Raw genomic sequence first — 24,943 nt, forward strand, 5'->3', positions numbered from 1 at the left:
GCTCATTCTGGTTAACATTTCCCTACCGTCGTCAGGAGGCTTCGCTGTCTCTTCACACTTCGTATCTTGCACAAAAAAGACAGACATCGAAAGGTTTTTTTTTTTCAAATGAATTTGAGAAACATTGGTTATTGAATACAATTTTTAAAGGTTGACAGCGTATATTATACACTGTATGGAGCAGAAAACAAATGAAAACTATTTTGTTAGCATAGTTCAACTTTTTACATTATCTTAATGGGGGCTCGTACAACTCTTATCACGATCCATCCATGCATCCATTGTGTCAAGCACATTTGTACATTTGTTGCCATCATCATTCTCAAAACATTTTCTTTCTACTTGAGCCCTTGGTGTCAGCTCCTCATTTTCCCCTTCCCTCCCTCATCCTCCCTTACTCACCCTTGATAATTTATAAATTATTATTATTTCATGTCTTACACTGTTTGATGTCTCCACACACTTTTCTGTTGTCCTTCCCCCTGGGAGGGGATTATATGTAGATCATTGTGCTCGGTTCCCCCTCTCTCCCTCACCTTTCCCTTACTTTCCTGGTATCACTACTCTCATTATTGGTCCTAAGGGTATTTGAATTTTTTTTAAAAGGCAGTAGCTATCCTTTTTTCTGATGTGAGAGGAACCGGTATATGAGTGGGAAATCAAAAGGTCAATCAAAGAGAAGAATTATCAAACATAGGATGGTGACAAGGAATTTTTTTAAAGGAATTTCAATTTAGACTCCTCTTAGATATTGATTGGAGGCCTGGTGGCATAGTGAGTGACACACTGAGCTGTTAACCACAAAGGCATTGGTTCAAACCCATCAGTTGCTCTGAGGGAGAAAGATGAGGCCGCCTCTTCCCATAAAGATTCAAAGACTTAGAAACCCAAAGGGGCAGTTCTGCCCTGTCCTATGGGGTCACAATGAGCCAGAATCAACTTGTTGGCAGCGAGTTTTGTTTTCAGATATGTATAAATTTTGAAATATCATTTACCGCTGTCATACAAATCTAATGCAACAGAGGGCGTGGTTTGAATTTTTGGGCTATTGTTGTTTGTTATCTTTTTTGGTGATTCACTTTTATTACATCATTCCAAAACACTTAGTTTTCTTAGATTCCTAATTACCAAAGAAAGAAGCCTTTGTCTTAGTGCTCATGTTTCATCAGTTTACCTAATATTGAATTAAATTCTATAATTACAATAACAAGAGTCATTGGAACAAGCAGGATGAGGAACAGCCCTGGCTGACTCTGGGTCAGTTACAGTGCAGGCCGGCTTCCTTGCTGGCCACTTCCTGTATGTTGTAGGAAGTGTCTTTTACTTCCTATCAACTCCTTCTTTGACCAACCTCACGATTTCAGTTGAGTAGAAGTTGGGCTAAAGAGCTACGGCTGTACTTATTTCTGAATTCTTCCTTTATTTTAAAAAATAGAAATCACTAGAGATTTTATCTTTAGGAAAACTCTTGGAGCAAATAAAATTCCCTGGGTGGAGCTAATCTCTTTGAAGAATAGTCTTCAGAGGAACCCACCTTTGAAATTGGCGAGGCAAGTTTTGCTTTCCCAGCCACGTGCAGACATTGAATCCCTGTGTGACGTGAGCCGTGCACTTTTACTTTCCATCACCCCCACTGACCTCTGGCCCCCCCTGTGCAGTTCAGCATTTGGAGGTTTATTTAGAACAGAGGCCAGGTCCCGCATTTCCCTCCTCTCCTGTGGGCCATAGAGGTCCCTGGGGGCACTTGCTGACCCACTTAGATGATACTGAGGGGAATACTCGCTGGACCTTGCCGTGTGCAAATGATGAGTATGAGTTTCAATTCATGAAAGCCTTTGGGGACGGTACCTCTATTTCTTATGCTTTTAGGGAGACTGTTTGTGATGGACAAAAGAACAGTTTTTTAAGAGAGCAAAAACAACACAAAAAGACACACACACACCGCCACATATCTCCTTATCTTTCCATCTAGTTCCCATTTCTCTCTGATGTCATACATGCCAGGGTAGAACTGTACTCCAAATTTTTCAGCGGCGGATCTTCTCAGAACTAGATTCCCAGAGCTTTCTTATAACTCTGAGTGGACTTGAATCACCTGCTTTCTGGTTAGTAACCAAACACATTACCTATTTACAACATCTTGGGACTCCTTCCTTAGTGCTCAGGCCCAGAAATGGAAAACCTTTAGCCTCTTTTGAGCCAGGATGAGATACTGTGAGCCACTTGTAGATCCTTCCCTCTTACTGTGGGGCCCCAGTCACCAGTTAGGCTGAACTGTGCCTCTTCCAAAATTTCCAACTGCTCTTCTGTCATAGAAGTACCCTTGGTGGTGTAGTGGGTTAAGCATTGAGCCCAACCCACCTGTTGAGTCCAAGGGAAAAGATGAGGGTGGATGCGCTGAAGAGATGACAGTTTTGGAGTCCCTGTGGGGCAGTTCTGCTCTATCCCACAGGATTGCTGTGAGTTAGAATTGCCTCGACAGTGGTGTTCTGTTCTAGAGTCTTCCTATGTCCTCCAACCGATGAATTTAAAGGACTTGGAGGGCAGGAGGAGGAGGGGGTTAGGAGTGGGTGGTGGAGGAAGGCTTGGTGGGTATTTGGTTGAGCATTTCCAACATTTAAAAAAATTCCATTATCAGGTGACTTTTTCTACACGTGTTTGACATACGTGAAGCCAAGCATTCGGCATTTAAGCGTTCTTTACATGCACACTTCAGTGATGCAAATTTCCTTCATTCTGTTGTTCAGCCACCACCATGGTCAGTTTCCAGTTTTCCATCACCCTAAGCAGCAGCTCAGTGTCCTTTAAGCATTGAGTTCTTCTCCTTCCCTCCCTGCTGTGGCCACTGCTACTAAACTTTGTTTTCCACGCATCTGCCTAGTCTAGATACTTCATGTTTGTGGGGTCATACAATAGTGGTTCTTTTTGTGATTGCCTTATTTTACTCAGCATGTGTGTTAGTCTGCGTACATTAAAGAAACAAATCCACAGAAACTCATATGTATAAGAGAGTAAGTGCACATCAAGAAAACATCCAAACCAGTGCTGCCCAAGCCCACAAGTCCAACATTAGCCCATATGTCTGACACCAATCCACAAAGTTTCCTCCATCTCACAAAACACATGCAATGATGCCAACTGCAGGAGGAAAGCCAAATCAGTGAACATGTAAGCATCTCAGCACTGGCAGGGGTCTCCACAGGGCTGCTCCAGCACTCAGGGCTGCATCGGGGTAGGTCCATGTAGCTTCTCCGTGGGGATGTCTTGCAGGAATTGAGCCTTGCTAGCTGAAGCAGGGAACTGGCTAAGGCAGCTGCACCTTGGTCTGAGCATCAGAGAGCAAGAGACCAGAGAACTGGAAAGGCGAGGCTCACTAAGCCATTTATCTCTCCACCCATCAATTAACCCCACATGTGTTTATCGGTCAGGTTGGCACAATAAAATATAACTATTGCAGCATGTCTTCAAGGTTTATCCATGTAGTAGTATGCATCAAGACTTCTTTCTCTTTATGGTTGTGTGGTGAGATACTAATTTCGAAAGACAGGATCTTGAGTTCTGCTTGTGTTTTGTCAGGAAAATATCATGAGGTGGCTGAAAGCACCCACTGGACTCCATTCCTTAATGCAAGTGTTCACTACATCCGAGAGAACTATCCCCTTCCCTGGGAGAAGGTAGGCGCGACTCTCTTATCCTAAAATGTTCCTATGACAAGTACTGTTCTTGGACTTTTACTTATCCCATCGGTCCCCTCTCCAAAGCCTCTCTTGGTACTCCAGCAAAGAGTCACAGTCTCAGAGTCCCACAGGGCCAACTCTACCCTGTCCTACAGGGCCCATGGCAGTGAGTTTGTTTGTTTGTTTGGTCTCCAGGATCTGTCTGGGCTCATTGACCAATGTATTTCCAGGGCCAAACATAGTTTGAGTGAATTATAAAGGACAAATACTGTACAGTTTTGCTAATTGAATTGTTTAAAATAGGCAAAGATATAGAGGTTAGAGTGGTCGCCAGGGGCAAATGAAAAGAGGAAGGGAGGAATCATTGCTTGGCCAGCAGTGAGTTTTGTTCATGGAGATGGAAAATTAGGCAACAGATGTTGATGGCCCAACATGTTGATGTAGTTGATTTTATTGAAAATGTTGAATTGGCAAGTGATTATTCTTTGTATTATCATAATTAAAGTAAATATATTATTATCATTATATATATTTATATTCATCCATATATAATATAAATTCCATTTTTATTGGGATGAAGAAATAAAACAACACTTGCTAATCCAACATATGAATACCAAGCCATTGAGTCAAGGTCAATTTATGGTGACCCTATAGGGCAGGGCTGAACTGCTCCTGTGAGCCTCCGAGACTGTAACTCTATGGGAGTTGAAAGCCCCATCTTTCTCCCATGGAGTGACTGGTGGTTTAGACCTGCTGACCTTGCAGTTAGCAGCCCAATGTGTAACTACTATGCCACCAGGGATTTGTAAATGGATAGATAGATAAAGATTGTCTTTAAATCTTTGGGGGATTTGCCACACGATCCTTTGGCTCCAGACATTATTTAGCCGAAAACCCTTCTAAGGCATGCCAAGACATTTCGAATAGCCCCGCCTAGCTTTTGGTAGCTAGAAACTACAATGTGCCTGTCTCTGATGTTGTTGTTGTTAATTTGCAGTAAAAGAAATGAATTGATATGTATTACAATTTTTATAGGTTTGTTGTTATAAAAGAACCCAACGCAACTTCACTTTGCTTCTTTGGCAGGACACAGAAAAATTGGTGGCTTTCTTGTTTGGAATTGCCTCGCACATGGTGGCAGATATCAGCTGGCACAGCCTGGGCATAGAACAAGGCTTCCTTAAGGCAATGAGTGCTGTGAGTACCTCTCTTAATGGCGAATGCCTTCATGGGCACCATGCTGCTATGCTCAGGATAACAATCTGACCCTTAAAGAAGAGGAGACGATAAACCTATTCAGCGGAGACTATAACTGTTCATGGGAGTAGAAAGCCCAGTCTTCCTCCCTCGGAGCTGCCGGTGGTTTTGAACTACTAACCATGTGGTTCACAGCCCAGCGTGTAACCACTACACCACCAGGGTCCCTAGAAAATCAATACAGCTAAACCCAAACCAAACAAACAGACCAACACTTGCATGAAAATGTAGTCCCTTCACCATGCATCTTCTCAGCAATCCCTTGAGTTCCTTTGTAGTTTCCCCAGCTGTTTAATTTGGGGGGTAAGAGTGAGACCTACATATCTACATTTTGTGATACGTAACAGATGGTTCTTTTTCTGTCTCAGATAGATTTTCACAACTCCTTTCCCGAAGCTCACTCCACTGGCGATTTTGGTATGGTTCATTTCCATTTATCGCATTTCCTCCTGCGGTATTTGTAGTGCGCCGCTAATGACGTCGTTTCTGCATTTTCAATAGGGGTGTTTTTATGATAGCTTGTCATTTGCCTTCGTGGACTGGCCTGTCTTCTGTTTTAATCTTGATGTTTAGAGTTCGATTATGCATCACTAAGCACAGAGATGTCATTTTTTAAGTTGTGTATATGTCTCACTTTTGTGTGTCAAAATGACCATAACATTATTTTATCATTGACTTGTGTCATCATTTTAGAAATATTTCACCTTTATAGTTGATTACAATTTATTGGCTATTGTCTCATTTTCTCTAGTAAGTTATCTTTAAGTAAATTGGTGAGTGGCATTTATTTAAACAAATTATCCTGCTCTACCTTTCTTTAAGGAGCCCTGGTGGCATAGTGGTTATGCATATGTTGGGCTCCTAACCTCAAGGTCAGCAGTTCAAAGCCACCTGCCTCCGGAGAGAGGAAAAGATGAGACTGTCTACTTTCATAAAGAGTCATAGTCTCTGCTACTCACACGGGCAGTTCTACCCTGCCCTAAAGGGCAGTTATGAGTCCGAATCGGCTCCATGGCAGTGAATGTAGGTTGGTCTTTTTTTTTTTTTTTGAGTTTCCTTAAGTTTTAAAAAATCATTGGATATATGAGTGATTTGTTCCTTCGTGCATACATTTCACTTGGTAAAATTTGAGAAGGTCATTTTTCTCTTAAAGAAAGACATGACGGTTGCTTAAACAACAAGTAGACGCATATCGCTGGGGGGAGGCACTACTAATCTAGGCGGTGAGAATTTGCAGTGAAGGAAGCTTGTCCTCTGTTCCCACTAACGCACCAAATGTGACTCTTTGTGACACACCCTAGGAGGCGATGTGCTGAGCCAGTTTGAGTTCAATTTCAATTACCTCACACGACGCTGGTAAGAGCAATATTTATTTGATCAGCCTAATAATTTCCAAGAGACGAATGTCTTAAAAACCTCCCTGATCTGGTGGCGTGTTCAATTTATTTATAGTTTATCAAAACTAGTTTTAGATCCGTTTCAAGAGATAGGAGGAGGCTTCAAGGTGTTCATGGAAAAATTCAATAGGTATGTTCTGTGGTGCATGGGTTAGTAAGGACTTCTGGTGGTATAGAGGGTTACGTGTTGGGTTGCCTGCTGCAGGCTTAGCCCTTGAAATCGACAGCCTCTGGAGAAATGTGAGGCTCTCTGCTCCTAGAAGGATTTGCAGCTTCAGGAACCTGTGGGGGCAATTCTACTCAGCCCTAGAGGGTTGCTATGAGTCAGAAATGACTAAATGGCAGCGAGTGAGCTTGGATTCATTGGAGCTTGGGTTCGGGTTACCATATGCTAGGGAGGATGCTATCAACCCTGGGCTGCCCGGTCACCTTCTGTTGTATTTGACCCTCTAAGTTTGACTACACAGAGAACTTGACCTACGAGGATGAGACGGGGAGATTACTTTCTCTTGCTATTCATTGCCAAAGTCAAGACAAGCTTGTTTCTTGTCTGCATGATGGTTTTATTTCTCACTCATATGAAAGGTGTTGCCTTTTGTGTCCTATCATCTGTGTTGCCTACTGGAAACAGTTAATGTACTTGACTGCTAACTGAAAAGTTGGAGATTCAAGTCCACCCAGAGACGCACTTGTCAATCTATTTCTGAAAAAAAAATCAGCCACTGCGAGCTCTGTGGCAAGCAGCTCTACTCTGACAGCATGGGGTGGGTCCCAGAAGCTGCAGTGACAAGATGACTACAGAGAATGACCTGCCACATCAGAACTTCAGCTTGGGTCTCCAGGGTTTCACAGAGGAGCTCACAAGTTGGCTTCTCCACTTACCTCCCAAGATTTCCATTTTCCACTTGTTTTCAGCCTTTGGAAAAAGTTCACCTTCTTGCTAGCTTAGTGATTCATTCAAGCAAAATATTTTTATTTTGCCCTTTTCAGTGATTTTTACTGGGAGGATCATTCTGCTGCTCATAAAACAAACCAAAAAAAACCCAACTAGACATCTGGATAGTACCTTTTTTGTAAACATACTAAAATCAGATTTCCTTGGTTGTGTTTTCTGACTTGAATACTTTGAGAAAGGAGGCCTGGTGGGATAGTAGGTGAAGGGCATGGCTGTCAATCAAAAGGACTTGGCTTGAACCCACCCGTGTCTGCGGGAGAGGCATGTGGCAGTCTGTTTCTCAAAGTTTTATTTTGGAAACCCCATGGAACAGTTCATCTCTGCCCCATGCACTCACTATGGGTCAGAATCAACTAGACATGAATGGGTTTGGGCCTTTATAAGCAGCTCTCGTGGCACAGTGGTTAAGTACTCAGCTGCTAACCCAAAGGTCTGGAGTTCAAACCCATTAGCTGCTCTGTGGGAGAAAAATGTAACAGTCGACTTCTGTGGAGATCACAGCCTTGACAAGTCTCCGGGGCATTTCCACAGTCAGAATCAACTTGGTGGCAATGATTCAGCTTGGTCTGTATTTATAGTTAATTTCTTATCTTTGAATGTACCTTCCTAAATATTTGACTGAAGTATAGTTGCTTGCTCTGTGCCACTGGAAAAAGCATATAAGTTTTCTGAGCTCCAGTTTCTTGCTATATAAATCAAAACAAACTCACTGCCATCGAATCACTGCTGACATACAGTGACCCTATAGGACGGGGTCCAGGGGACCCCGTTGCAAGTTACCTGAGGCTGTAGCTCTTTACCGGAGAACTACAGACAGATTTTGTGCACTGCGGCCTCGCTCGTCACCACAAACCGGCCAGGGGTGCTAGTCATCAATAATCAGTGCATGTAAACACCCGGCGTGGCCCTCAGTCAGCCTTCAGGTCTGGAAGGGAACTCCTCTGAACCCCTGACTCCACCCCCACTTTTAGAATAATAAACAATTTAAGTTCGAAATCATAGCTTTCACCCAAATACCAAATACAGAGTGTTCAGGAACAGGGACGGTACAGTGAGGGAATGGCAGTGAATGAATAATAGGAAACAAAGGGCACATGAGTTTTTGAATATCCGCTCTGGTACCCTTCACGCAATGTACAATAAAAGGATAAAAAATTGAGAAAGAAGGTTTAAAAAAGACCCTTGCAAAATGTCCAGCACGTCATGAACTTGAAATGATTCTTGGTTGCAGCTGTTGTTCTGCTCTTGTTGTTATTGTTGCTATCTTCAGCTCCATGGTGCGCACGGCTCCTGTTTTATTCTAACTCTTCTCTCAGGTATGTGCCCTCCAAAGATCTCTTGGGGATTTATAAGAAGCTCTATGGCCGAGACGTCATCACCAACAATGTCATTGTTGAGTGTACACATCTTCAGTTCTTGGAAATGTAAGTGTCACTCCGGTGGCTGACTTCATGGCTTCATTGGCAGTTTTCCACGTACCAGGCTCCTGAAAGTATATGGATGGTAGTAAGAATTTCGCTTATTCAAAGGCAGTTGCATATTAGCGATTTATATTGATGGAGCTTTCTCTTTCATATTTATTTCATGTCTCAGTAGAAACGGTCACTGACAGTCAAAATTGTTGTTTGTGTTGCAGGTATGGTGAGATGTTAGCGGTTTCTAAGGTAAACCAAATATTTTGGTCTTGGTTGAACGGTCTGTACAGATGCCAGGACGAGCCCTGAGTTTATTTCGCTTTCTCTTTGCCGTAGCTCTATCCCATCTTTTCCAGAAAGTCCCCGTTTTTGGTAGAACAATTCCAGGACTATTTCCTCGGAGGACTAGATGATATGGCATTTTGGTCCACTAAAACTTACCATCTCATAAGCTTCATGTTGGAAAATGGAACCAGGTGAAGTGTTTCTCTGTTTCTCATGCCAACCGCTTCCTGCCTTGCCAATCCTATCTTCTACATGACTCCTGAACTTTGCAACTGATGGAATGTGCAGGTTGGGGGTGGGAAGCAACGCCGAAGGTATGAGCCTCACCTAAGCCAGGACGTAAAGAAAGTAACATCCAGGTGCCATCTAGCCTGCTCGCTTTCCACACCCCGAAAATTCGGGGTGGCAGGTCTTCATTTTCTCATGGTATGTAGGAGAAGCAGCCCCAGTGGTGTAGTGGATACCTGGGGCGCTGCCAGCCACTCCTCGGGATACAGATTTGGCTCTCTACGCACATAAACATGGACAGTCTCGGAAACCCACAGGAGGCAGTTCAGTTCTCCTCTCTCCTATAGGTTTGCTATGAGTCTAAATCAGCGGTTCTCAACCTGTGGGTCTCGACCCCTTTGGGGGTTGAACAACCCTTTCACAGGGGTCACCCAGTTCATAACAGTAGCAAAATCAGAGTGATGAAATAGCAACAAAAATAATTTTATGGTTCGGTGGTTACCACAACACGGAGAACTGTATTAAAGGGTCACGGTATTAGGAAGGTTAAGGACCACTGGTCTAAATCAACTCAATAGCCGTGAGGTTTTTGTTTTGCTTTTCTGGTGGGAGTTGTATCAGAACTACTACCCATGGGTGGCTTTAAAGAATAAAATTGTATGTTCTCACAGTTCAGGAGGCTGGCAGCCTGAATGCAGGGCACTGGCTCTAGAGAGAGGCTCTCTCTGCGTCACCCCAGCGATGTTCTGTCCTTTGGTGATATTCACGCGGTGCCTTTCCTTGTTCTTGGCTCTGTGGTTAATCTGCTCTTTTCATGACTCAGCAGTGCCTAGGTTTGGGTTGCATCCTGTGCTGCTATGACCTCACCAGACAGAGTAGAACCACTTGCGTGGGTTTCTGAGACCATAACTACCTACCCCCCTTTTGTTTTTGGTCTCAGAGTAGTTTATGGTAAAGGGTTCTTTCTTTTAAAAAAATCATTTTATTGGGGGTTCGTACAACTCTTATCACCATCCCTCCATCATGTTAAGCACATTTGTCCATTTGTCGCCATCATCCTTCTGAAAACATTTGCTTTCTACTTGAGCCCTTGGTATCAGCTCCTGATTTTACCCCTCCTTACCAAACCCTTGATAATTTATAAATTATTATTTTTTCCTGAGACTGTAACTCTTTACAGAAGTAGAAGTCCTCCTCTTTCTCCCTTGGAGAAGCTGTTGGTTTCAAACTGCTGACTCTGCAGTTGTCAGCCTCACACATAACCCACTCTGCTATCAGGGTTTCTGTGAAAATAAAGCCTCCTAGTCTCCCTTCAGTGGCTTGTTGGTTTTTAGGTAGGTGCTAGCACAATTATTGAGAAAATGGGTTTGAAACGCAAGTCTCGCCATCATGACTATGTTATCTGGAACAAGTTGCCAAACCTCCTTAAGCTTAGTTTTTTTTATCAGTAAAAAGGGGATAGCCCTGATGCCACAGTGGTTAAGTTCTTGCTTGCTAACTGAAAGGTTACTGGTTCAAACCAATCATCTGCTCCTTCGGAGAAAGATGTGGCAGTCTGCTTCTGTAAAGAATTACAGTCTATAGGGGAGGAGATGAGCCTGTCAAGGTGCAATGTAGCACTGATGAAAAATACAACTTTCCTCTAGTTCCTAAATGCTTCCTCCCTACCCCACTATCATGATTCCAATTCTACCTTGCAAATCTGGCTAGACCAGAGGATGTACACTTGTACAGATAGCAACTGGAAACACAGGTAATCCAGGGTGGATGATCTCTTCAGGACCAGTGGTGAGAGTGGTGATACTGGGAGGTTGGAGGGAGGGTGGGTTGGAAAGATGGAACCAATTACAAGGATCTATATGTGGATCTCTCCCTGGGGGACGGACAACAGAAAAGTGGCTGAAAGGAGACGTCGGACAGGGCAAGATATCACAAAATAACAGTTTATAAATTATCAAGGGCTCATGAGGGAGGAGGGAGTGGGGAGGGAGGGGAAAAATGAGGACCTGATGCCAAGGGCTTAAGTGGAAAGCAAATGTTTTGAGAATGATGAGGGCAATGAATGTACAGATGTGCTTTACACAATTGATGCATGTATGGATTGTGATAAGAGTTGTATGAGCCCCTAATAAAATGATTAAAAAAAGAATTACAGTCTAGCAAATCCTGTAGGGCCCTTCTGCTCTGTCCTACAGGGTGACTATGAGTCAGAATCAACTTGACGTCCCAATAATTATATCTGTGTCCTAGGGAGGCTGTGGGAGTGAATGAGATAACTCATAAAAAGTTTTCATGTGTAGTAAACACTTAGTAAATGTTGGCTGCCAGCATCATAATGATTATAAATTAAGTTTTTATTGGAGGGACTAGCAACACATGACCATGTTAGACTGAATGACCTGCATTCAGATGTCCCAGTCCTTAAACCGGCCCTTATTTTGGTTCTCCACACAGCTGAGAAAGAATGTGTGTAGGAGGACCTATGGTGTTCTCTCAAGTAGGAAGAAATCATTGGAAGAAATATATTTCCTCTTTTTCAACTCTTGCCCTAATTGAACTAGGCCAAAAAAAATCATGAATTGATTGCATTTCTTTTTTTTGTTTGTTAATTGATTGCATATCTGCACACACAAAGACAGATTCATTAGAGTTTATAAAAATCAGTGGGATATTCAGAGAAGGCTCCAAAGAAAAGTAATGCAAAGACACTCATGACAGAAGGAAAAATATAAATGTTTTCATATTGAAGGTATTTCCTTACTAATAGGTTATCTTCCAAATATTTTATTTATGCTACTTGAAACTCATAATACATTTTTCTAAAAAAGATAAAGAAAATAATAGTGGTTAAATACCTGCCCTGCACTCTGCTTAACTCAAAAATTCTTGATAAATATACTCCCAGTGTTGTAAGGAAACAAGGGGACTTCAAAAAGTGTGGGGTGTGGGGGGAATTGTATGAAAAGATATAGAGGTCCTGGTGATGGAGAACAGGTAATTTAGGAAAGGAATGAACATCTCCTCCATTCAAGGCTGGCCCTGGGAAAGACTTTGAGAGGAAAGTTTGTCAGGTACTTTTCTTCTTCTCTTTCTTTTCGGCATTCCTTTCTCAGCGACTAGTCCTCTCCAAGGTGCCAGTTTTTCGTAGCACTCTGAGCTTCCCTCAAGGGCTCCTGTAAAAATCGTCCCCTCCTTAAACGGAGTATCCACGAGTGTCCCTGGTTGAAAGAATTCACCCCTTACATTCACTCACAGGTGTTTTCACTTTTAAAATGAAATGCTTAATTTACATACTTTAAATTATTTAAATCGATAAAAACTTTGTAGAATTGCAACATTTCGCAAATGTGTTTACACAATTGATGCATGTAGGGATTGTGATAAGAGTTGTATGAGCCCCTAATAAAACGATTTTTGAAAATTGCAACATTTAGGAGGATCCGTGGGCATAATCGGGTAGAAGGTGGCACAGTGGACAAGCAGGGTTGCTCAGAGACGTGGAAATCCCCAGGTAGAGATACAGCAATGAGAGAGGAATAGATGCTGACCTTGAGAGAGAGAGATGGAAGGGGGAGACAGACAAAATTGGCAAGCTAGGTGGCAGGCCGGAGATGCTGACAAGTACTGAGGGTATAATCTTGAAGGAGAATTCCCTCCCCATGGAGAAACCTCGGGTTTTGCTCTCAAGACTTTTCCCTGAGGCCTACCCACATCATCATGGAGAATGTCCTCTCTATTGATTATAACTGCTAATCACATGGAAACACCTCAATAGTGACAGCGGGACTAGTGCTTGGCATCACAACCTAGTGTGGTGGGCACCGTCACTGTTGGGGGCTAGTTTCCTTCCTATCATTCCTTCTGAAGATGTCTCCTGTTGATCCCCTCATAGAGGGGTTTAGGAGAGGAGACGGGTCAGTCAGGGTGCGAGGTAGCACTGATGAAGAACACAGCTTGGATGCTTCCTTCCCCCAACTACCAGGGCAGAGGTTGCACACTGGTGCATATGGGAGCTGGAGGCACAGGGAATCCAGGGTGGACGATACCTTCAGGAGCAGGGGTGGGAGGGGCGATGCTGGGAGAGTGGAGGGTGAGTGGGTTGGAAAGGGGGAACTGATTACAAGGATCCACATGTGACCTCCTCCCTGGGAGACGGATGGCACAGAATGGGGAGGGGAAGGGAGACTCCGGACAGGGCAAGCTATGACAAAATAACAATCTATAAATTATCAAGGGCTCATGAGGGAGGGGGGAGCGGGGAAGGAGGGGGAAAAAAAAGAGGACCTGATGCAAAGGGCTTAAGTGGAGAGCAAATGCTTTGAAAATGATTAGAGCAAAGAATGTACGGATGTGCTTTATACAATTGATATATGTATATGTATGGATTGTGATAAGAGTTGTATGAGCCCCTAATAAAATGTAAAAAATAAAAAAGATATCTCCTGTTAGCATGGACTAGCACAGCGGGTGGGGTGGGCGGGGAATGGGAATGTTGTGAGTTCGGTGAAGGCTGGTGGGGGCTGCTTATGTTTCCATTCACCACCGTCAGTCAGCATACGCACCATGGATGGTGTGGATAAGGTCCAGTAAGCTCAGCTTGAAAGTACCTCTGATTCTCAGTAAAAGCCGTACTTGAAAAGCATATGGAAAAAGTCCTGATTCATTTGCCTCTTTCCCCAGTGACTGCAGTCTACCTGAAAACCCTTTGTTCATAGCGTGCGGTGGGCAGCAAAACAACACCCACGGGTAAGTGGACAGAGAAGAGCATCTCCCCCGGAGGTGATGCCAATGGTGGTTGGGAGCAGGGATTGCGTGGTGTCAGAGTAAGACGTTTCATTTTTCTGAGCTGCAGCGTCCTCCATTTGTCGAATGGAAGAAGTGCAAATGCACGCTGCCGGCTATGGAGTGGGCCGCTTATGGGAATGGACCTAAAACAATTCTCCTCCGAGTGTGCTGCTCACACACAAAAGGGTAGCTCCTATTGTTATTCCTAATATTGTTGTTGTTGTCACTTAGGAACCTTACCCAAATATCACCCTGAAAAAGTGTTTAGCAATGAGGCAAAATGAACAGGCAGCTTCTCTGATGATTCCTGAGGGATAGGATCAGAGGGCGTGTTTGTGTGATACAAGTTAGTATCACTTCTGGGGTGAGGTACCAACGATATAAGACTCTGATTAGTATTATAAACATCTATTATCTGTAAGATGGCATTTATTAATCATTAGGTCATCATCCGTACTCTCCTTAGGGATTTAGGCTCATGAAGAAGACAGAAATAGTTCCTCTTCCCATAGAATGCAGGGCCTATACATGGTGGACTGGCACTGAATAAGTGATCATGAGTGTTGTGTTATGAAGGAAGAGGGCAGCGTGTTCTGGGGGAGATAGCCATTTTCCATCGTCCTAAGCAAAGTTCTTGAAAAGTGCTCCTTGGAGAAATGACTATATTTAGGGTGAGTGGAAGAAATACAGCCGGAATGCTCCTTAGAAACCAGAATGGCGAGACTTTGTCTCACATCCTTTAGACACGTCATCAGGATGGACCAGTCCCCAGAGAAGGACATCATGTTTGGTAAATTAGAGGGTTAGCCAAAAAGAGGAAGCCCCTTAGGGATGGATTGACATAGTGTCCGCAACAATGGATGGAAACATAACAACGGTGGGAATGGTGTGGGGCCAAGAGGTGGTTCTTCTGTTGTACCTATGAGGGGGTAACCCAAAAAACTGAAATTGTACTTGGTGGTGTTGAGCTTTTGTAGTACGCATTTCTCCCAGCGATGTGAGCATTGAACAACTCACTCTGAGTTAGTGCCCCTAGTGGTATCACCTGGGAATGTTTTCTCTGGTCACAGTGAATTTTCTTCATAAAAGCAGTTTCACTCCAACCTCATTTTTTGTGATGGCTGATTTAAGAGAATAGCGTGTGGCTGTGAAATTCTGTTTCCTGCTCGGGAAAAATGCTGCAGAAACTGTTGTGATGTTGAACATAGCTTACAGGGACAGAGCTATGGGAAAAACGCAAGTGTACAAGTGGTTTTCTTATTTCAAAAAAGGTGAAATGTCGATTGATGACAAAGTTCATTCTGGATATCTGTCAACTTCTCGAACAGATGGAAATGTTGACTTATAGTGAATTCAAGCCCATTACACCTGGTCAGACTGTGAAAAGATTGTGTAACAGTGTGTGTGTTAGTCTGGGTACATTAGAGAAACAAATCCACCGAAATTCATATGTATAAGAGAGAGTTTTATATAAAGGGTAAGTGCACATCAAGAAAGCATCCAAGCCCACAAGTCCAACATTAGCCCATATATCTGACACCAATCCACAAAGTCCTCCTCCATCTTACAAAATACATTCAATGACACTGACTGCAGGAGGAAAGCTGAATCAGTGAACGTGTAAGCATCTCAGCACTGGCCGGGGCCTCCACACAGCTGCTCCAGCACCCAGGGCTGCATCGGGGTAGGTCCATGCAGCTTCTCCTCAGAGATGTCTTGCAGGAAGTGAGTCTTGAAAGCTGAAGCAGGGAATTGGCTAAGGCAGCTGCACCCTGGTCTGACCATCAGAAAGCAAGAGACCTGAGAACTGGAAAGGCGAGGCTCACTGAGCCATTTATCTTCAGCTCTTCAGTTAACCTCACATGTGTTTATCAGCCAGGTTTGCACAATTAACTAACTATCTCAGTGTGTGACCAAAAAAGGCCTGATTTGTGGTAGATGGGGGACTGTACACGATGATGTACCAATTTGTTCAGCCACCTCAGTGTGCCAGTTTTTGGCAAAAACCAGCATGCCTCTCTTGCCCCATGCACCTTACTCACGTGACCTTGCTCCATGCAACTTGTTTTTATTTCCGTAAATGAAGAGGGACATGAAAGCACAGCAATTTGATGATGTAGACGAGGTGAAGAAACAATGAGGTCGGTGCTGTCTGCCATCCAAACAGATGAGTTTGAAAAGCATTTCCAAGAATGCAGTCACACATGTGATAAATACATTAAGTGTAATGGAGAGTACTTTGAAGATGATAAGGTTCTTATGTAAAAATATATAAATACATTTATGATTATATATAGATATAGCTTTAAAAATGATCCTATTTTTTTGTGGGGGGAAGAGGCAGGTATCCCCTTGTACGTCAGAACCAGCTGGATGGCACCGACAACAGGAGCGATAGCAGCAGTGGTAATTCAGTGATAGAACTCTTGCATCCTATGTGGTTGCTTTCTCAGCTGATCTACCTCAAGCACAGCCACCAGCTGGCCTTTGGCAGTCTGCATGCGTTTGTGATGCTGAACGCGTTTTAGAAGAGCGTCCAGATTTAGACAGGTTAGGAAGAACAGCCTAATGCGTGACGTCTGCAAGGTCAGCCACTGGAAATCCTATGCATCACAACGGTCCTGTCTGCAACCAGTCATGAGGCTTGAGGCTGACACAGGCACCGAGAGCCTTGCCTTCCACTGTGCATGTGTTAGGAACAGCTTTGACTGCAAATGAATAGCAACAAGGATTCGCTATTAAAAATGGCTATTGCAATGAAAGGTCCTAAGGTGGGACAGAGCTTAGAAGTCTGGGAGAAATGAAAGTATGCAGAAGGAGTTCAGTTTAAGCTCTCGTTAAAGAAAAAATTTAACACATTGAGGTTGACTTTCCCTTTCTACATCCATGGTGCCTTATACAGGTCCTCATCAGGTCTCTGTGTGTCCTACCTTTCACTTCACTCGTTCATGGAGTCTGCCTGGCGTCTTCTCGCTGTCTGGTTTATATGCTGGGTAAAAAAATATGAATGGAGAATGCATGCCTATTGCATAATTCACTCCGGCATACCTCCAAAGATAAATCAGTGAGCCTGCCTATTAGTTTTCCAACCATTAACAGATTAATTTGGACATTTTCTGTGAATCTCTAACTTGAAAGATCTCTTACTTTTGAGTAATCTGGGAGGAGTTCAAATGTCATGAATTATATAGCTCTGAGGCTATAGGAAATAGATTTATAAAGTCAACCTTAGAAACATGTTTATTAAAAGACTGGAATCTCCTAAGAAGTTTTTTTCTATGAAGGTTTTTAATAATGTTTTACTTTGTGTTATGGTTTTTCTTCCAACATTCAGAAATGAAAATATCAAGGCCTCTGCTCTTGGGTGTCATTTGTTTTTATTCTTCAACTTATTTACCTGGGGTGTTGACTGTCATCTCAGTCTTAACCATCTTTTTCTCTCTTCTTCTTCAACAGCTCAAAAGTACAGAAGCATGGGTTATATAGAAATTTGACCGTATCCCCAATGAAAGATACTGAACGAAACATAACTCATACAGAAAGAGGAGTCTTCTTTACTGTGGATACCTGGACCCCGGTAAGAATTTTCTACTCTTAATGTTACTTCTTGGGATACCTAGTTTGGTAGTCATTGGGTCTAATCAATTTAATAATCATTTGAAAGTCATCTGGGTATGTGCCAAATGCCGGTGAATCCCCTTGGTCTCAAAATTTGGTTTGCGCAGAGATTTCCTGAGATATACATCTGGACCTCAGTGGCCTCCAGGCCCATCTTGCTTTGGTCTTAGACTGGGATATATATGTCAGCAATATTTTTATGTTCACTATACAAAGCCCTGTGCTAAGGGACACTGCTGACAAGGAATTCATCCTTGAGACCATCTTTCCTGTATAATACTCTTTACAGCAGATGGCGCCTCACAGTTCCGTGGGAGAGCCTCACCCACACGGGAGACCAGAGTTTGATTCTCTGGCCAGCTTAGATCACAGAGAAACCGCTTATAAGGACCCTGTGAGAGACCCAGTGCTTCCGTTGTCTGCTGGGTTGGCATACAAAGGGCACCTTTACCTAGGACAAAGTTCACAAGGGCTGGCGAAGAAGGAGGGATAGAAAGAAAGTGCAGGGCGGAAGTGCACGAGCACTAAGACGTCAAGGGGGATGGTCATGACTGGGGTGCGACAAAGTGCGTTTGAATTGTTGGATGGAAGACTGATGACGTGCTCTCTAAGCCTCCACCCCGTTCATAATCAACAACATTACAAAGCTTGGCAGCTCAAACCACGTGGACGAAAGGCCTAGGGAGTCAATCTGAGAGGTCCCAGCAGTGAACACGTTTGGAGCACATTTCCATTCTGACACTCGGGTCACCAGGAGTCAGAATGGACTTGGGCCACGGGCTTGGTACTGGTTTTAAGTGACTTTTGGGGGAAAGATGCTGCTCTTTGCTCTCATAACGTTTTAAAGGCGTTTCCACCCATCACACTCTTATTGAGTACTCTGCTACATGTGGAGGACGCTTGGTTTTGAAAAGTATCCCCGAGTATGGAGCGGCTATACAGAGCGAGAAACAATAGTGCATTGAAACACTTAAATTGGTTTGCTAACTTTGCTGACCGAAGAATGCAAGAGTTGGGAAAAGGCCCTCAGAGCTCGATGCAACACGCAGGGGCAGTGAATTATTTACTATGGCTCAAGAATTCTAGCCAAAGTCTCTCATTCCCACCCAATGGCCTTTCCCGACATGAGTCTGGTAAGAAGGTGGGAAAGATGCTGATGAGATTCCCTGGAGTGAGAAGCAGGAGAGAGATTCTCAGTAGCAGCAAGCACCACGAGTGGAGCTTAGATCTCTGCGTAGTGAACCGCCTGGCTCCAGAAGGCAGCTGTGATGTCAGAGGCGCAGCAGCAGACCCAGGAGCCAGAGCATGAACACCGTGGTGGGCTTCCCAGCCCACAGAGCAAGTAAAGCTGAGTGCTCTGTGCAGGAGACTGGTGTAGGGAGTGGGATACCTCTGGGCACTTAATTCAGTGTTCGAAGTTTGCTGGCTGGTGAAGCTTGAACTGGGAGTGCCTTTAGATTGAGACTTAGGGCGGAAAGGCACGCCCCTTTTGGTATGTAGTAGCAGACCTGAAAAAACTCTGTAGCACGTCCTGATGAACAATTGTATCCGGAGAAGGTCTCACTTGCATTACAAACTGCCAACTTCCTCCAGAGACCCTTTAATCTTTGGGGTCCGGATGGGGGGCCCACGGGAGGAGATTTTAAGCCTCAGAAACACTATATAGGTCGCTATGAGTCAGTATTAACTTGACAGCATTGTTTTTTGGGGGGAGAGTGGTAGTGGAATGGGGCGGGGTCTATGTGTTTGTAGGAGTCAATATTTTCATTTTTAGCACCTGCAAACACCGTTTTGTCCTTGACCCAGCCTCATGCGTCTGTTAGGAAGCAGCAGCTTGGTGGCGTTTCTGATGTGGTTTCTCTCCCGTATGCATTCTTTTATGTCAGAGTTCCTTTACCTTCATGTATCAGACTTTGGAAAGGAATGTGCGGACCATGCTGACAGGCGGCGCCCACCATTCCCTGAAGCACATCTCCAGCCCCTCCGCCTCTTACTTCCTGTCATCTCCCTACGCCAGGCTGGGCTGGTAGGTGACCGTTCATCTCTTTGATGCTTCATCCTGTCCTTCCGCAGCATTGTGTTTTCCAGCCCCTGTACCATCCATGGCAGCGCGAATCTAATGGGCATGCTAGCGAACCGTTTTAACCAGCTCCTTAATATTGCCAAGAATGCGTCTGTCCCTAAGGAGCTTTCACTGTACTAAACAACGACAACATCAAAGTTGTCTTTTTTTTTTTCAAAGTTGTCTTTTATGGACTATTTCTTTGTAAAGTTTCAAATAAGTCTGAAGGTGTCTAGTTAGAGAAGTCGGTGGTGGTGTAGGATAAGGTCACTGCTTATCGCTTGCTAATTGCAAGGTCAGTGCTTCAAAGCCACCGCTGTGTGCTTCTGTGAAGACCCGCAGCCTCAGAAACCCTAGACAGGGTTGCTATGTATCAGGACTGATTCAGTGGCAGGGCGTTTGCTCTGGGGGTTAATGACTTCGGGGGAAGTAAGTAGATTCCCATTATTAAATATGTAATTCTAATAGTGCTTAGAAGTCTCTAACTTCATATGGTCAAAGCTTAATACATCATGATAATTTTATAAAGAGCATATTAGGGATTCCTCTGATTTTAAGACTCAACCCAAACAGAACTCAAGTATATAAAAGTGTCTGCTTTCTGGAGGTTTTGGTGGAAGATTCTTTTTAGATCCCAGGGCTGAAATCCAAACCACGCTGCGTTCCCTTGGAAGAGTTTCCCGGGGGCCCTGTGTTTCTGGGCTACTAATGCATTCAGCTCTAGCACAGGGGGGAGGGGAAGTGAATGTTGTCCTTCACGACCATTCATTAGCGAATAATGGTTCTTCTTGGACCCCTTCCAGAAAGGTCCAGAAGAAAGAGCCTGTTGGGAGCAGCCACAGAGGGCGGCAGTCCTCCAGAGGCTCTTCCCGGTGGCCCCTTACTAGCCAGCATTGAGCAGAGCCGTGGAAGGAAAGAGAACCGGAGCTGGTCCCTGGGTTGATGTGTCCCCTGTCACCAGAAGCCCCACCACTTAGAAACTGCTTTTCTCATTTTCATCTGCCCTGCCATGAAAAATGAACAAGGCAGGAGAAAATGTCCTGGAATTGACTGTGGCAATGATGGTAGGAGGGGATGGTTGAATTGTGTGACGTATGCATCAAGTGCCCATAAAAGGAGTCGGAGGTAGTGACGGAGGTCCTAGATATTTGTAATCGTTTTGCATAATAAGAGGTAGTAGTAATTTAGTAATGCTTTGTGTTCTTATTTGAATAAAACTTGGAAGTTTAGCAAAAATAATTAATCAAATATATGTTTGCCAAGCACTACATATGTGTATATTATATGTTATATATATTGCTAACCATAAAACTAAACATTTGCCAGTGAGACACTTTACATGCACAGTTCAGTGATTTTATTCATGCTGTGGGACAACCGTCACCCTGATTCATATCCAGATGACCCCACCCCCACTCGCAGACACTCCGTGCCCCCTACGCAATGACGTCCTCCTTCCCCCTCCCTCTCATGCCTGTTGACCCCCAACCAACCTGCTTCAGGTATGAGGATTCATACAAGGTCCTTCCCTCACTCATCTCACTCAGCATGTTTGCAAGGTCCATCTGGTGGCAGCTTGCGTCACACGTCATTTCTGTTTCCTACTGAGGAGCATTCCCCTGAGTGGCTGGACTACCTCGGGCTTATCTCTTCATCTGTGCTGGCCATTGTCAATGACTTTGCAGTGAACACTGCGCACTGGTTTTCTCTGTCCGTTCTTTCTGTTTCCATACTCATGAGAATTAATAAACAATGTTGGGGTCTTCCACCCCCAACAGAGAATCATTGAACCTTAGACCCAGTTTGCCCATCTCTGAAACTGGCAGAGCAGGGAATCTTATTTAGGAATATTTCTTTAATTTGGAGGCATTTAATTTGGCCTTATCCAAGCACTCTTTTCTCTATATAGGAATATCGATAAAGTGGTGTGTGAGGGAGGCTTCAAAAACGCATGGAGAAACTCCATTCTTTTTCCGTTGCATGTTCCATGCACTGGTGAAGCCCGCTCGTTTGTATACCAGGCTTGAGTTACTCAGGTGAAGAACTGACCTGAGCTGAGTCGATGAGACAGGGGCCTTTGCTCAGGGCTGCATGCACTCTCCTCTGTGTTGGGCTCACACTTGGTCGTTGAGGGTCCTGCCTTGGACACTGTTGAGAGAGGATGCTTTGTCAGGTGATCCAGAAAGGCCCCGAGTTCCCCAGAGTTGTGTCATTTTTAGTTTCTTCTGGGAGTGAGACTCTAAATGACACAAACAGAAGTGAGATTCTTCACCGCACAAGTGACTGATGGAGGCAGTCATCCAGCATGGAAATGGCAGCGAGAGAAAGTGAGAGCCCTGGCTTCCAGAAAGGGAAGGAAGGAGCAGGGGAGTGGACAACGCAGTGGACTCCCTCTTCTGCTCTGCAGGGCGTTGATCTCGGCGGACCTCAACCAGGACGGATACGGTGACCTCGTGGTGGGCGCGCCCGGGTACAGCCACCCAGGCCACATTCAGGTTGGCCGTGTGTACTTCATCTATGGCAATGAGCTGGGCCTGCCCCCGGTTGACCTGGACCTGGACAAGGAGGCTCACGGGATCCTGGAGGGTTTCCAGGTAACACCCCCTTCCCCTATCCCCACTCTTTGTCGTCCGCGGTCCACTGCCTTCTTTTTCACAGTGAGGAAAAATGAAATTTGAGTCAGCATTTATGTTAGAGAGAACAGATAGGTGGGACACAGGCTGGCCCGCCGTCAAAGCTGTGTTTGGCCAAGTCTCCCCACTGCCTTCTTGCTGTAACACCACCGACAAGAATCATTTCAGTGACAGCAGCTGGTGGCTCACGTATGGCTAGCCCTTTGCATCGTCAAAAGCATGCTTGCGTCATTTATCCATTCTGTCATTCATTGGGCATCCCTGGGTAGTGCAAATGGGTACCACACTCAGCTGATACTGGAGAGGTTGGAGGGTCAAGGCTACCGAGAGGCACTGGAAGTGCTGGTCAGATACACTTGGGGTTGCCATGAATTGACTTGGCAGCAACGGTTGGGTTTTTGTGGTTAGTCTCATTAGCTTTGAAGGTTTCACCTTTGTAAATGCATACCGTGTTGGGAATGGCCCTGCGTGGCCAAGCAGGGTGTAATTCACAGTCTGCTTTTGCTATTTTCATAGGAGGTCTTTTTTAATATGGACTTTTTATTGTGGAACGCATTTTAGGTTTCCAGGAAGGTTGTGAAGATGGGGCAGACTATTCCCAGAGGCCCTTTCCCTAGCCTCCCTTTGGGTCAACATCTTAGGTAACCTGAGCCCATTCGTCAAAAAGCGAGAATCTGCTGTCAGCAGCTTACTCCACACGAAATCCCAGCCTTGAGTCCGCTCGCATTCTTCGGTTTGAAGTGGCTCTTTGTCCCCGAGGAGGAGCTCCGATGTTCTTCATGTGACCTGAGCATGAATTCCTCTTGGGAGGGACAGGAACTGGGCTGGTTCCCAAATATCAGAAGCAGCAGTCCTCAGGGGCACAAGACACACATGTTAGTCACAGATGAGTCTGGGGGCTTCAGGTCTGACACTCGGTCTGGTCTGACACTCGGTGCTCTGGGGGCACGAGCTAGTGGAAGGGACCTGGGGCTTGGGGTCAGATCACAGTTCTTGTTCCAAGCAAGTCACTTAAGCTTTTGCTTCTGGGGTAAGTGCTATGTAGAGAAAGCAAGATGGCAAAGATGAGCATCCTCTCAGAAACGAACGCACACTAGTTTATGGTCAAGTTTAGGCTCCCATGGGCCCGCTCAATCAAACCCATGGCCTTGGGGTCCATTCCGGCTCACAGCAACTTCTGGGATGGGTTCAACTGCCCCTTTGGGTGTACGAGACTGTAAATCCAGAGGAGAGCAGACAGCCTCATCTTTCTCTCACAAAGTGTCTGGTGAGTTTGAACTTCTGACCTTACAGTTAGCAGCCAAGTGCTTAACCCACCACAACCCCAGGTCTCCCCGGCTCTGGTGAAAGGATCTCTGAATCCAAGCGGTGTAAATGCGTTGACTGTGAGTGCTTTAGGTCATGGAGCTTCAGAGGGGTAGTTTTGCCCGGAACTTTCTGACCCTCAAGAACTTTCCGGAATAAATCCACCCCTTCCCCTTTCTTCTTACTTCGTCATGTGAAGAGTGTCTGTGACAACAGTATAGCAGATTATACACCCGTGCTGTCAAGGCAATAGCCACCAACCCCATTTCTTATTTCATGTAAAGGAAAAGTAATTAGCCTTTAATAAAATCAGCCATCACTTCATCAGTTGCACAAGCTAAGAGGCGGTTGATCAGTTGAAATGGGGCTTGGACAACTGGAGGAGTGTTGTCTCAGTTTTATTTAATGTTAATTTATTTGCATTTACTAATAGCTCTGTAGCCTAGTGGGTTACAAGTTGGGCTGCTAGCCACAAAGCCAGCAGTTTGAAACCACCAGATGCTCCATGGCGCCAACATGAGGCTTTCTATTCTTAAAAAAGAATTACAGTCTCAGAAACCCACAGGGGCAGCTCTGTGTCACTATGTGATAATGTTTCAGAGACTTTATTTAAACAGAATAAAAAGAGTTTAGTGCTTAATGTTGGGTACAGTATTATATATCAAAGTATTTTCTAGAAACCTAGGAGTCATAAGAATTGACCCCCTGCTTTCTGGGACATCATCTTCACCTCCAAGCAGACAGACATACCAAATTTATGCAAAGGACAGAGCTATCCACTGGGGGTGGGGGTGAGGGGGTGTCTCACATGTCTGATATTGTTTTTCAACTGACCCCGGAGTCCCTCTCTCCATTCCTGAGTGGCTTCTTCTGTGGAGTCTCACGTAGCAGCAGGGCGTCAGGGGTGGACTGCTGAAGCTCAGTCCGGGGAAGTCACTCGTGTCTCTCCAGCCCTCAGGTCGGTTTGGCTCAGCCTTGGCCGTGTTGGACTTCAATATGGATGGCGTGCCTGACCTGGCCGTGGGAGCACCCTCGGAGGGCTCGGAGCAGCTCACGTACAAAGTAAGGCTGGTGCGTGGTGGTGGGTGGGGTGTTCTTCCATTGATCGAGGGCACTGGATGGCAGGGAGAAGGCATGTAGGCGGCCAGTGCTGAGCAGAGCCTCTGGAGGAAACCAACAGCCGTATATGACCTTGGGCCCCATCTGGGTCCTTGAAGAATGTGTCCTTGGTTGACCTGCCAGCACATGCTCCTGCCCCCCGCCTCCACATTTCACCAAGTTCCTTTACGTAAGCTGAATGCTTGTCAAAAGCAAAGCGCCATC

At 44.8% G+C, this 24,943-nt stretch overlaps 1 protein-coding gene across 1 annotated transcript in view; it reads left to right on the forward strand.

The window, feature by feature from the left end:
- GPLD1 (glycosylphosphatidylinositol specific phospholipase D1) overlaps nucleotides 1-24,943 on the forward strand; it is a 63,377-nt gene that overhangs the window by 19,228 nt on the left and 19,206 nt on the right. The window contains exons 5-16 of the mRNA XM_075543531.1: nucleotides 3,577-3,674; nucleotides 4,767-4,877; nucleotides 5,306-5,354; nucleotides 6,239-6,293; nucleotides 8,606-8,713; nucleotides 8,926-8,953; nucleotides 9,041-9,180; nucleotides 13,898-13,963; nucleotides 17,459-17,579; nucleotides 19,507-19,646; nucleotides 22,090-22,276; nucleotides 24,572-24,682. Coding sequence (XP_075399646.1) covers nucleotides 3,577-3,674; nucleotides 4,767-4,877; nucleotides 5,306-5,354; nucleotides 6,239-6,293; nucleotides 8,606-8,713; nucleotides 8,926-8,953; nucleotides 9,041-9,180; nucleotides 13,898-13,963; nucleotides 17,459-17,579; nucleotides 19,507-19,646; nucleotides 22,090-22,276; nucleotides 24,572-24,682 — 1,214 coding nt within the window. The remainder of the gene's footprint in view (nucleotides 1-3,576; nucleotides 3,675-4,766; nucleotides 4,878-5,305; nucleotides 5,355-6,238; nucleotides 6,294-8,605; nucleotides 8,714-8,925; nucleotides 8,954-9,040; nucleotides 9,181-13,897; nucleotides 13,964-17,458; nucleotides 17,580-19,506; nucleotides 19,647-22,089; nucleotides 22,277-24,571; nucleotides 24,683-24,943) is intronic.

This window comes from Tenrec ecaudatus, chromosome 1 (genome assembly GCF_050624435.1).
Source record: "Tenrec ecaudatus isolate mTenEca1 chromosome 1, mTenEca1.hap1, whole genome shotgun sequence".
Lineage (NCBI taxonomy): Eukaryota > Metazoa > Chordata > Mammalia > Afrosoricida > Tenrecidae > Tenrec > Tenrec ecaudatus.